The sequence below is a fragment of the Botrytis fragariae genome (genome assembly GCF_013461495.1).
Source record: "Botrytis fragariae strain BVB16 chromosome Unknown tig00000001, whole genome shotgun sequence".
Classification (NCBI taxonomy): domain Eukaryota; kingdom Fungi; phylum Ascomycota; class Leotiomycetes; order Helotiales; family Sclerotiniaceae; genus Botrytis; species Botrytis fragariae.
Window position 1 is genome coordinate 2,394,781 of NW_023500987.1, and position 13,284 is coordinate 2,408,064.

The window sequence follows — 13,284 nt, forward strand, 5'->3', positions numbered from 1 at the left end:
CTCTCCTCCCCTTCCATTCTCTACTCCCCTTCCTCTACTCCCCTTACCTCCCCGTGCTCCCCTACCTACCTTCCTCCTCCCTCACCCTATCCACCCACACTTCACCCAAGAACCGCAGTGACATCCTCCCCGAAACACTCCCCCGCCGCTTTTCCACCTCCCTCTCAACTTCACTACAATTTTCATCCCAGATTTTCATCATACTTCTCGGACATTTAAAAGCAGCATAAATTTCCGAGGATCCACCTTGGAAACATCACGTTTCATGTTAAGTATCGATGAATCTAGATTTATAAGTTAATGGGATGAAGCATTTGAGTCTACACAGGTAATTAATTGTGTTGGTCGAAAACACGCATGGATATATTGTGGTTTGAACACTATTATTTACTTCCATCCAAGAGAATATCTTGGCAGATTTTGATTCAACAAAAAGATCATCAATCAGACGCCATTTAGATTGACATTCAAGGGTATATAAAGCATTAATACAGAATGAATTCATCGTGAACCATCATAATCATCATCCAATCTTCTCCAAGAGCCACATCCGTATCGACATCCATGAATGCGTACATATGCTCTCATAGCTGACGTTTTTCTTATTCAAGGGGAGATGTCGAATAGTTTCTATCGGTCGTTGATTCTCAATTTCCTTCTCACTGAACCAAGCTCCATGTAATCCATACGGAACTCGTTGTGGAAGGTGTATTTTACATACAACAGTTTTCATATCCCTCGCATCGATAACCCAGAGTTCACTTTTTGCTTGAGAGCCTGCAAAATTATGCTCATCAAGTTGAGCTTCATCGAAGACATAAGAAAGTAACCAGCCGTCATCTTCTGTCTTGCCATTTTCTCGTGGTACAAATCTTGACTCTTGGGCGTAGAAACCTTGTGGCAGTTTAAAGATTTTAATGGGATCATTTGGATCGTTCGAAGCAAGAATTTCAGTGACCGTTCGTATATCAACACAACCCGTGATGGGGGTTTGATTCGTCTCTTTTCCACGAGCGATTAACGCGAGGACATCTACTTTGACGAGTGAATCAATCTTGACAGCACGGCCAAGAGCAGCTCCAAATGTGCCATCCGATACTGAGCAGCCGTAAACATACTGAGCTTCAGTCATGGATAAAGATTCGCGTATTGAAGGAAATTCGAACGGTATCGATGAGAGAGCAAATTGATGGCTTATACTATTCTCCAAGTCGGTGAGTGGAAATCGATAATAGTATAATCGACATTGTTCTTCTTCGATTGGGGCAGTCAATGGGTTGTCTTTCGGAATAGGAGCTGCAACATCACCTGCGCTAAAGACTAGTGAAGCACTTGTCAACCGGCAGGCTAGCATGTTAACTGATATTGTTTCTTCGCTTTTGGTAGATGTATTGGTGATAGTGTCGTCCCAGCTATTAGCAGTATGAAAGATGCAGCAGGCATTCGTTTCAAACCATCGAATATGCTCAGGCTTCCATCTTGGGAAAACACCAAACCTGGAAATTCCGGATGGGTCATATGAGACCACAGGTTCGTTACGGGCAAGATTCATGGGATCAAGTGAAAGAGGGAGATCCATGATTATGGTATGACTAAGGGAGACACCAAAATCATGCATCATCTTTGCGGATTTGACTCCTGGGACAGTTGCGTTGACGAGTCGTGGGAGCTTATTAGGAGAATTATTATGATGTGTACTGGGTATAATAGAATAATGTACAAAAGGTGCAATAAATGTAGAATGGAAAAGTATAAGTTCGTTCGTGATAGGATCGATTCTAGGATGTGCTGTTGTCCACTCCTTCATGAAACCAATGAGTCCACTTCCACCAAAGACTTCGCCGGATTTTGTGTCTGTAATCGGCTCTCCTTCTGCTCGAACACCATCGTACCAGCCGACAGTCTCTAAGCCTGGTAAGGAAATACGCATCGGTGGTCCACTCTCGCATGCCGCCAAGGCTCTACCATCATGGTATAGTACACTGGTATTTGCTACGCTGATCTTTTTGATTGCCTTTGCAGATCCAGGTAGGTTGGAGAGGATGACAAGGAAAATAGTCCGGAATATTCGCAGAATGATCGTGAGAAGAGTTGAGGCGGGATTAACGAGCGTAGCTATGCTCGGAAGAATAGGCAAACGGAGGGATGGCGTTGAGATGCTCGAGAGATATGTATCGGTGAGGATATATTGATTGACGAAATACGGATGTGCACTACCATCTTCCGCTCTTCGAAATGCTACACCACTGAGCATTCCATCACCATCGAACCAGTGTGCATCCCTACCCAAATCTTCATTTGTCACTGGGTTTCCTCCATTGCGTACATATTCACCGCCGGCCAGTTCCTTTGGTATCACACCAGTATAGATACAAGGTGTCAAAGGTTGTGTGCGATGAATAGGTGCGAAGTTTCCATGAAGATATGGATGTTGCTTCCTAACCGCGTTCTTTTTCTCATTGGCGAACGTCATGAACAGAAGAGTCAAAGAAATGCTGCAATTGATATTTCCTTAACATGAGCATGTGGAGAATGAATTGATTTAATAACAGCGATGATTAATTGGCATGAATGTGATCTAGGTAGGTAGGTAATGCGTCGACGAGGTGAAATTTGTGAATAGTTTCCCAAGATAAGTGGTGTGATAATGTGTTGACGATTAGTGTAGATTTAGGAAATACCTACATTCTCTCATGGAAGCTCTTTGTGTTTTTCCCTCCTCGGGGCGAAGAGTGTAGGAGCTTCAGTCCGGGTAGGAATAGTAGGCATTGTATGGAAAGCATTGTTCCTTGGCCCTGATGTCCCTCGCCCCTTGACAAATGAAAAGAATTGAATGGGGCGGTACTCAATCAAGGTATCTACCAAGGTAGCTACCAAGGTAGAGTGCAGAGTGCAGAGTACGAGAGTAGCAGGAACATGTGAGGTATGACGACAACCTGTTGCTAGCATACGATGGAATGACCAATGGCCTGATATCTTGTCTACTAGGGAATCGGACTAGGGAATCGGGATCGGGAGTTGGCTTACTAAGATCTTACATACCTCGGGAAGTAATGATGGGAATTGTTGATGGGAAACTCGGATGAATGATGGATGATGAGATGGAGAAGTGAAGTAAGAGATGGACCTGGCTGACAAGAAGGGCACAATCAATCGGAGATTACATAATACCCATGGATGAAAAAGTAATGACGACATGGAGCATTATCATTGACAAGGATTGCATTCTGCTACGCGCCACCACTTTCTCGACTGAAATAAGTAGGTAGGTGCCTACTTTGGTGTCTTTTGAGACTCGACGTTCCCGTCAATTCATTCTTTGAAAGCTGTCTGCGATTTACCTAGGGGACACCTACCTATTATTTTGAGAATAGGTGCAAATGAACCATGATAGATGTGCCAGGAAAGAATCTGACATTCGAACAATTAGCGCGTGGATGATTCAGCCAACATCATATACTAGACTCACAAGAGACTAACAACAACAACACTGATGTTATTATTAGTCTACTGTGTTCAGAGTAGTATAGTATAGTATCAAAATACCGGAAGGTACCGCAATACAACTTAGTAGCCATCTGGGCACCTGGCTGTTTGAACCATTATGAGCCGCTTTCCGCTTCCCGTAACCGTAAATACCATCCATCCATCCATACATACATACTGTGAGCGGGAATGCCCAAGCCTCGAATCTAGGTTTCTACTACCTACCTACCTACCTACCTACTAATTCTCTTCCGTTTTACCAGCTTTGGCTGCTTTACTGGGATGCCACTTCCCTTCCAACTTTTCTTCATTCAATCCCAATTAGTGAGAATTTTCTTCTCATCCCATATTTCCATATTCTCATATTACCTCTTAGTCTCCCCGCATCACTTCATCCGTTTTCTATCTCTAGAGTCTAGATAGAGTCTCTAGTCTTGGGTTTTGTATAGAGATGTCTACATTCTGCAGATCTGGGTACCATCAATTTTAACTTTTCCCCGCGTCAAAATGGGCTTCGAATATGCCTTAGTGTTAGTACATTAACCCCTATATCTCGATTCGGAAACTGACCATTATCAAGCCATCTCAAATATAATATCCCGCCAGCCATCGTCTTAACATTCATTTATCGACCTTTCATTCAGCGGATAGATATCTACAAGATTCTATTCCTCATAGCTATTGCTGTCGTTTCAACCATTCCTTGGGATTCATATCTCATAAAGCGGAAAATATGGACTTATCCCCCTAATGTGATCATTGGTCCTAAACTATTTTTGATCCCCGCCGAAGAACTATTTTTCTTTGTAATACAGACATACAATACTAGTCTTCTTTATTTGCTCTTGAGCAAGCCAATCTTTCATTCGACCTATCTTGGGGCTGGGAACGTCCGGGTGAAAAGAAACGGAAACCTTGGGATCCGCTGGCTCTGCCGGTTTCTTTGAAATCTGCGCGAAATTCGGGCCAACTAATCATTGGATCTCTGATTTTAACAGGAGGCTTCCTCATCGTTCAAAATGCCAGAGGGACGTATTTAGGATTGATTCTGGCTTGGGCAGGGCCATTTGCCCTACTACTGTGGAGTCTATCCCACGCATTCTTGATCAGACTTCCCTACACAACTACTCTATTGCCAATTACTCTATCCACTTTATATTTATGGATAGTTGATACGTTGGCATTGAAAAGAGGCACGTGGAGCATCGAAACAGGCACAAAATTAGGTTTGCACTTATGGGATGGACTCGACATAGAAGAAGCTGTGTTTTTTCTTGCAACCAACGTACTTATTGTGTTTGGTCTTGTCGCTTTCGACCATGCATTGGCTATATTGTTTACGTTTCCTACCTTGTTTCCGACTGTTCCCGAATGTCCTTCCCCCCAAATGCTGGTGTGTGCACTTTTAACAGACACATGCAAGTACGATAACCTTCGAATTGCAGGTATCCAAGAGGCTGCGGAGCTATTGAGACAGAAGAGCAGAAGTTTTTATCTGGCAAGCTCCGTCTTTCACGGCCGTCTTCGAATTGACTTGATCCTGTTGTATGTATTGCTTTCTACAGTGCCGTATTGACTTTTGCTTTAATTTTTTTTTACTAATGTGGATTAGATACTCTTTTTGCAGAGTTGCTGATGATCTTGTTGATGATGCAAACAACACTGATTCTGAGGCTCGGGAATGGATCGTCAAACTCACTCACTACCTTGACCTAGTGTATGCATCAAAAGAAACGGCCAATGTGGCTGCTTCATGCCGTTCTGACATTGATAAATACATTCAAGATAGCTTTCCACCATCTTTATATCGGACACTTCGCCTTCTACCAACTCATATTCTATCTTCCAAGCCTTTGTACGAGTTACTGGAAGGGTTCAAGACGGATTTAGAATTTCATCAAGCAAATTGTTACAGAAAGAGTGGTGAATTTCCTATCAGAGATGAGCATAATCTTACGATATATAGCAGAAGAGTTGCTGGGACAGTAGCTGAGATGTGCTTGGAACTAGCTTTCTATCACACTTCGGCTGTTGTCTTATCGCACCAACGTGACGAGCTGATTCAAGCTGGAGCTCGCATGGGAATAGCTCTACAGTATATCAACATATGTAGAGACGTAGCAACGGATGCCGCAATCGGAAGAGTCTACCTTCCAACTTCTTGGCTCGAGGAAGAAGGCTTACAACCTCAGCATGTTGTGGAAACCCCTACCGGGCCAATTATTGACAAACTGAGAGGAAGATTGTTGAAAAAGGGGTTTGCCATCTATCAGGAGGCTCGCCCTGCTATCGAACAAATCCCAGAAGATGCTAGAATGTCAATGAGAGTTGCTGTTGAAAGCTATGTTGAGATAGGAAGAGTCCTGAAAGAAAATAAGTACGTGGTTACTAAAGGTCGCGCAACAGTACCGAAACTGAGGCGGATAGCAGTTGCTTGGAAGGCATTGAGGCAAGGTTGATAAGTTTTGAGATACCATTAGCATTATATAATTGTACTCCGGACTTCCCGGCATAGCATTTTCAGCAACATAAATATGAAGATATTGTGTGCTGTAGTCTTGTTATGTAGTATACTAAATTGATGTTTCGTTCCATACTACGAACACATATCGTGTGATTTGGCTTGGCACCTGTGAGGTTGAGCTCGGACCATTCCGAATGGAATTATGGCAATTGACGATGCCCAGTCAAAAATTGGATGACACTTCGATCTTGCACTATCGGAATGTGCGAAGTAAAACCAAGCATTATCTCTTATCGACCCATTTCAGCGACTAGGTACGTACTACCTGAATAGGTAATCACGACCTATCCATTCAACATGTGAATAATCTCGTGTTATACTGGTCTTTGTACCATATATTTCAATTCCGTTACCAGAAAATTGTGATGGCGACCCCAGAAATGAAGAAAACTGCCATTGTAGTCGGTGAGTTCTCATCCAATTTACCTCTGTGTTTTACCCCCCTCCCCTCTTCCCATGCACATTATCTCAAACTTAGGTAGGTAGTTCGTAAACTAATAATGCTTTTGAACAATAGGTGCCGGAGTCGGTGGCATTGCAACGGCAGCACGATTGGCAAAGGCAGGCTTCTCTGTCACGGTACTCGAAAAGAACAATTTTACGGGCGGTCGTTGCAGCTTAATTCATCATGATGGATATCGATTCGATCAAGGGCCTTCCCTTCTACTTCTACCAAAGATGTTCAAAGAAACATTCCATGATCTCGACACTTCACTCGAAGACGAAGGGGTAGAACTACTAAAATGCGAGCCTAATTACAATTTGTGGTTTGGAGATGGAGAGAAGTTTGAACTCAGTACGGATGCGAGTGTAATGAAGCGAGAGATTGAGAAATGGGAAGGGAAGGATGGGTTTGAAAGATATTTGCAATGGCTTGGAGAAGCTCATCGACATTATGAATTGAGCGTGCGGGAGGTTTTACACAAGAACTTTACATCGATATTCAACATGTTACGGCCTAGTTTTCTTCTCAACGTCTTTGCTCTTCACCCTTTCGAAAGTATATATTCTCGAGCCTCAAAGTACTTTTGGACAGAGAGGCTAAGACGCGTTTTTACTTTCGGGAGTATGTATATGGGAATGTCTCCCTTCGATGCCCCTGGCACATATTCCCTTCTACAATATACGGAACTTGCTGAAGGCATCTGGTACCCGGTAGGTGGGTTTCATGCCGTCGTTGAGGCTCTCGTCCGCATATGCGAGAGATTAGGTGTCGATATACAACTCAATTCGCCAGTTGACTCGGTGTTAACGTCCCACGATGGCAAGACTACAACAGGTGTTCTTTTATCTTCCGGCAAAAAGCTTAATGCAGATCTCGTCGTTATTAATGCTGACCTCGTCTATGCCTACAATAATCTATTCCCTACCTCCAGATCTACGTCCTACGCCAAATCTTTACAAAAACGAACGGGCTCTTGTAGCTCCATTTCTTTCTACTGGGCTCTCTCTAAGCAAGTTCCACAACTTGATACCCACAATATATTTCTCGCAGACGAATATCGCGAATCATTCGACTCTATCTTTGATAGGCAGTCTATTCCTGACGAGCCTTCATTCTATGTGAACGTGCCCTCGAGAGTTGATCCAACTGCCGCGCCGACAGGTAAAGATTCTATTGTAGTTCTCGTTCCCGTTGGCCACCTACTCAATTCGGTCACGTCCAATCGTCCTCGAGGCGATGGCTCTGCCACATCTGGTACTGGTATTCCCAAAGAACAAGACTGGGAGTCTATCGTAAAGTCTACTCGGCGAAGGATACTGCAAACGATAGAATCACGAACGAAATGTGAGCCGATCGAGTCATTGATTGTTCACGAAGAACTGAATACGCCTACATCATGGGAATCGCGATTCAATTTGGATAAAGGATCAATCCTCGGACTTTCTCATTCTTTCTTTAATGTCCTCGCATTTCGCCCCAAAACTAAACATCCCGAGATTAAGGGTGTATATTTTGTAGGTGCATCGACGCATCCAGGAACCGGTGTACCTATCGTTCTGGGGGGAGCAAAGATTACAAGTACACAAATCTTGGACGACTTGAGGATGGAGTGTCCATGGAAAGAAAAAAGCAATGTGGTTTCCGATGAGGGGGTTATACAGGGAAAAGGGACGAGAAGCCTGGATAGAATTGTTAGACAAGGAACGATTTCAAGTAATTTTGGGATCTTCATACTGGCGTCGGTAGTGCTGATATTTACTACGGGGTACATTAATGGTAATTTGAGAGTTTCTTGGGATGGGGAGATGAAGAGAACATGGGGAACTGAGAAAGCGTTATAATTGCCATCACAATTTCAGATATCCATCTTTTTGTTGTCGGATCCATTTTCAAGATCACCAAAATTGATTAATCAGTAAGTCAAGATAAGGTTATGACCTGTTGTAGTTTCTACTCTGTAGCGAACCGCGAAGACTAGTGTCGGTATCTAACGGACCTCTTCCGGATCTAGAATGGTCTACTTTGTCTATAGGTCGTTATGTCACCTCGTCATAAGTTCGAATGCGAGTCGGCCCACTCAACTGCCATCCGGATTATCATTGCTCTCAGTATTTGAAAATCTAACGTCCAGTTCCCTTTTGATCGGATGTTCAACCCTTCAGTTGCCAGAGAGCCATCGAAATGCCCTTTTTCAAGGTTCATGGCAAGACATCGATCGAGTGGTTGGAGTCACATCCGGTGATACCCTCTGAAAATGATTGATTCGTTCATGTGGTGTAATGACTTTTTATTTTCGGAACCTCGGAAGGGACGGGAGCGACTTCTATTTGTTGAGATGATTTTTACTTTCGAACTATGAAGCTTGCACTACGATGTTGAGGAGATTGAACGATTTGTAGAAAGACATGCTCGGCAATGTTTTGATAGGTCTAGAACGTTTCAGTCACAGATCAAAAACAAGCTTTTATTTGGTGGGTCTGTTTTTGTAGGATGGAAGTTCACTGAGATTTGCGATTTTTCCATGATGGGATTGAGTATCGAAGTCTGTGCCCTTGTTACATCAGAGTCTATGACACCTCTATCCTAATCCAATCCCGACTGTCAACCGAGAATATCACTCATTCGCTATGTAGGCATTCTAATGGTACTCGGACCCCTGGGAAAATTTCCCTCATCCTGTCATCGTTGTTACATTTTCGTGCTGTCGAATCAATTTATAATTGATGACATATTCGTTGCTATCATTTCCTCGAAAGGCTGTAGTTCTAGCCACTAGAAAATTCTCTAGCCGAAATAGGTACAATTGAATATGCATGGTTGACGACAAACCCTCTGTCTCCCCTCGTTTTCATGTGGGAAATATGAAGTAGAGCTATATGGCAAAGCTTTCTTGTATTCTAATCAAGCTTTTATGTGCCGATTCTTGTTTTATTGCTCGCGTCTTGTCATCTAGATTTTGAAGTCCCGATCCAATATCGATGGCAGTATCGGCAGTTTGATGATGTCGATGTCGCTGATCACAGTATGATCGAAGATTTGACAGTTAGCTGAGTCTTAAAAATATTTATAAGCCGCTTCATCCAGTTCATATATTTGCTATATATATCGTCCTACCTCAAAATTACATTAACGTTACTGCTTAATTTTCATACATACCCCTCTTCATATTGTTTGCCATTGAAATAATTCTCTATTGACATCCATACATTCGATCAATATGATTGAAAAACGAGCCAATGGTGCATTGCACGCAAATCCAGATGTTTTCCACTACCCAGCAAATTCCGATATTAACATCACAACCCGTGGAAGTGATGTATATTGGGCCATTACTGCTGCAATGGCCTTCGCAACTATAACTTTCATTGCTTTGAGTTTCCGAGTTCCACGAAGCAAGCGTGTCTTCCATTACATTACTGCGGCCATTACTATGACGGCCTCGATTGCGTACTTCACCATGGCATCAAATTTGGGCTACGCTTCCATCATTCAGGAATTCCAACGTAGCGATCCTAAAGTCAGTGGTGTGTACCGGGAAATCTTCTACGTGAGATATATTGATTGGGTTATCACAACTCCTGTAAGATTGCCTGCTGTTACCTTTTTGTGTGGTCAAGTGCTAATAATTCTGCTTTCAGCTTTTACTCTTGGATATCCTCTTGACTGCAGGTCTTCCATGGCCAACGATATTGTTCACAATCTTTTTGGACGAGATCATGATTATCACCGGCCTCGTTGGTGCTCTCGTGGCATCTTCTTATAAATGGGGATACTTCGTCTTCGCAATGGCTGCTCTCTTTGGTATTGCCTGGAACATTTTCGTCGTGGGAGCTCAACATGCCAAAGCTTTGGGCACCGAAGTGAACAAAGTATATTGGACTTGTGGAGGCATCACCATGTTCCTCTGGTTCCTCTACCCTATCGCCTGGGGTCTTTCCGAAGGTGGAAACATCATTGCGCCCGATTCGGAAGCAGTCTTTTATGGTGTTCTCGACGTCCTTGCCAAGATCGGCTTCGGTGCTCTCTTGTTGTTTGGTCATCGTAACATCGATCCTGCGCATCTGGGTCTGCACATTAGGGATTACAATGAACAGCCAAGTACATTCCATGATAAGGATGTCGGTCGTCACAATGGTGTCCATCATGATGGTGCACATGTCCCAGTTACGAACAATGCTGGTTATCGGGAAGGACAGAATACTCCGGCTGCTACGGCGGTTAACTCAAACCATGCGGTTAATGATCCGGCTTTTAACAATACGGGTACGGTTCCAGCTAACTCTTCTGTTGTCTAAAGAACGAGCTTTTGGCCGCTTGGACAATATAATGGTTAAGGGATTTCGGATCAGAAATCTGGAACAAAAACTCTGGCTGTCTATGCTAGGGATATCCATTTGATATCATGGCATACAGGCTCGCCAAAATGAAAAGGTTGAGAACACAAGTCTTGGAAGTCTTCCACTAGAGAGAAATTCTGGTTCTCCAGGAATGGAGACGGGAATGTGTTTTTTGTTTATTTATGTTTAATGATAATGTGGATGAGGTAAAGGGAGGATATAAGTGCTTGGGGTTAGGTGGAAGAGGTGGATGGATGAGGCCTCGGGGATTCTTTTCTATTTTAATTACTTTTACTTTTTAGAGCATAATATTATGGTTCTGATTTATTTGTTTGATTGTGGTTTATGAGTGTGGAGTGTGGTGATTATTGTTTATTCGAATCTGAATGTGAATGTGGCATGGAGGAGGAGAGGTATTATGGTGTTGTGGTATTGTGCTGTGTGTATTGTGGAATGGGCGTTGCTAGTGTAACGAATGTACGTGGTGATCGGTATGAAGTGGTGGTTTTCTTTTTGAAGCAGTTACATGATAGTAATAGCAGGTAGAAAGCATACCATCCGACTATATGCTTTACTGGAGATATTCTCGGAGCTTTTGAAGTTGATCATACATTCGATCGAATTCGAATTCGAAATGATCTGAAGTGTGCAAAGCTCAAGCATTTTTTAGGGATGTTCATTAGAATGCTTTTGATGGGTTGTTTTATATCAAAAGTTTGATTGTATTATGGTGAAAGAAATGCCGAATGAGGGGGTGTGGAGTATTTCCTCTCGGTCACGAGGGACTCCCATAGGTTTATTTGCATGCCGGTCGGATTCACCCCGGATAACTCATATATCGTATCCGTAGCCGAGCCCTGCAGTAGATGTTGATAAGGGTTCTGTTTTGACGGGTTTGGATGTAAGCATGGTGCTTGGTATGCTGGTTTGAACTTGTTATATTTGGATTTTAAAGAAGATTCTGTGGATTGTGATGGTGCTGTGTGCATGGCCGGGATGGTTGATGAGTGAGGTAGGTCTATTTGGTTCTCTTTATGCCAGTAGTGTTCTGAGGGATTAACTTGATTCTTTATATCACAACAATGCTATATGCACGGCTCGGATGGGTGACAAGTGGGGTCTACTCAATTCTTCCCACACCAGTAATGTTCCGGGGGATAAACTCGACGGCTATTCCAAGGATGACGATAAATTGCATGGTGCATGATGCTTGACAAATGTAGAAGGTGGAGTGGATATCCTGCTTGTCTTGGAATATTTTGAGCACTTTCATTCGTTGATGGTGATTACGTCGGCGAGATCTTACCCCGATTAAAAGCTACCCCGGTTTGTTGCCAAAGAACCCGAATATTGTTGTTCTAGTCTTTTACATAAATCATGACTGATTCCTATCAAGATTTCCGACTCGAATCTTTAGAGTTCCAAACTTCACAATGGCAATTCCCCTCGGTAAATTTCTACTTCTGATCTTGGGCTTCGTAGCTCTTGTCAGAAGCACAACATTATCTCGCTTTCACGAGGATGATCCAGCCCCAGGTGGTCTTGCATTCAAATACCCTTACCCCGTGCACTTCTACCATTTCACTTCGCAACAGCAAAATCTAACCATGGCCTACATGGATGTTCCTCCCTCCAACACTACTTCATACTCTGGAACCATCGTCCTCCTCCACGGCAAAATGTTCTGTGGCGCAACCTGGAACACAACCGCCCACGCTCTCTCCTCAATCGGCTACCGCGTCGTCATCCCTGACCAGATCGGCTTCTGCAAATCCTCAAAAACAATGCACTATCAATTTTCCCTGCACCAACTCGCCACCAACACAAATCTCCTCCTCCAATCCCTCAACATCACTTCCGCAATCATCATGGGTCATTCCATGGGGGGCATGATATCCGCTCGCTACGCCCTCACCTTCCCCTCCCAAACCCAGCGTCTTATCCTCGTCTCCCCTCTCGGTCTCGAAGACTGGCAGGCCCTAGGAGTCCCCTACCAACGCCCCGACCTCACCTTCATCACCGAGCTCGCAACATCCTACACCAGCGTCATGACGTATGAGAAATCCACCTACTATGGCGGGACCTGGGATCCCGCTTACGACGAATGGGTCAACATGCTTCTGGACGTGTATACGGGACCGCAGGGACGCACCTTCGCGTGGGATATGGCGTTGATGACGGATGCGATTTTTGTGGAGCCGATCGTGTATCAGCTGCCGAATTTGACGATGAGGAGTTTGCTGGTGGTGGGAGATTTGGATAATACGGCGATAGGGAAGGCGTGGGCGCCGGCGAGTGTGCAGGCGATAGTGGGTCATTATGAGGTGCTGGGGAAGGAGGTTGCGGCGAGGGTCCCAGGGATGGATTTGGTGGAGTTTGAGGGGTTGGGACATAGTCCGCAGATCCAGGATTTTGAGACGTTTTGGAAGGCGGTGGAGGGGTGGTTGGGGGAGGTGTAGGGGAGGGGATTTGAGGGGAGGAGAGACTTGAGG

General features: G+C 44.0%; 4 protein-coding genes across 4 annotated transcripts; 3 read left to right on the forward strand and 1 right to left on the reverse strand.

Annotated features, from left to right (window-relative positions):
* Positions 1-523: 523 nt before the first annotated feature.
* Bfra_000733 (putative carotenoid oxygenase protein) lies at positions 524-2,473 on the reverse strand (the record flags this gene model as incomplete). Its single annotated transcript, XM_037331177.1, has 1 exon — positions 524-2,473. One exon carries the CDS (start codon positions 2,471-2,473, stop codon positions 524-526), a length of 1,950 nt encoding a protein of 649 aa, XP_037197510.1.
* A 1,402-nt stretch (positions 2,474-3,875) lies between these two features.
* On the forward strand, positions 3,876-8,296 carry Bfra_000734 (putative phytoene dehydrogenase protein; the record flags this gene model as incomplete). Its single annotated transcript, XM_037331178.1, has 5 exons — positions 3,876-4,016; positions 4,067-4,238; positions 4,316-5,031; positions 5,099-5,940; positions 6,528-8,296. The coding sequence occupies exons 1-5, from the start codon at positions 3,994-3,996 to the stop codon at positions 8,294-8,296; spliced, it is 3,522 nt and encodes a 1,173-aa protein (XP_037197511.1). The 5' UTR covers positions 3,876-3,993.
* Positions 8,297-9,592: 1,296 nt separating this feature from the next.
* Bfra_000735 (putative opsin-like protein) lies at positions 9,593-11,119 on the forward strand. The gene is made up of 2 exons (XM_037331179.1): positions 9,593-10,035; positions 10,094-11,119. Exons 1-2 carry the CDS (start codon positions 9,673-9,675, stop codon positions 10,748-10,750), a joined length of 1,020 nt encoding a protein of 339 aa, XP_037197512.1. The 5' UTR covers positions 9,593-9,672; the 3' UTR covers positions 10,751-11,119.
* A 1,106-nt stretch (positions 11,120-12,225) lies between these two features.
* Positions 12,226-13,251, forward strand: Bfra_000736 (putative alpha beta hydrolase fold protein; the record flags this gene model as incomplete). The annotated part of the gene is made up of 1 exon (XM_037331180.1): positions 12,226-13,251. The coding sequence occupies one exon, from the start codon at positions 12,226-12,228 to the stop codon at positions 13,249-13,251; it is 1,026 nt and encodes a 341-aa protein (XP_037197513.1).
* Positions 13,252-13,284: the final 33 nt, after the last annotated feature.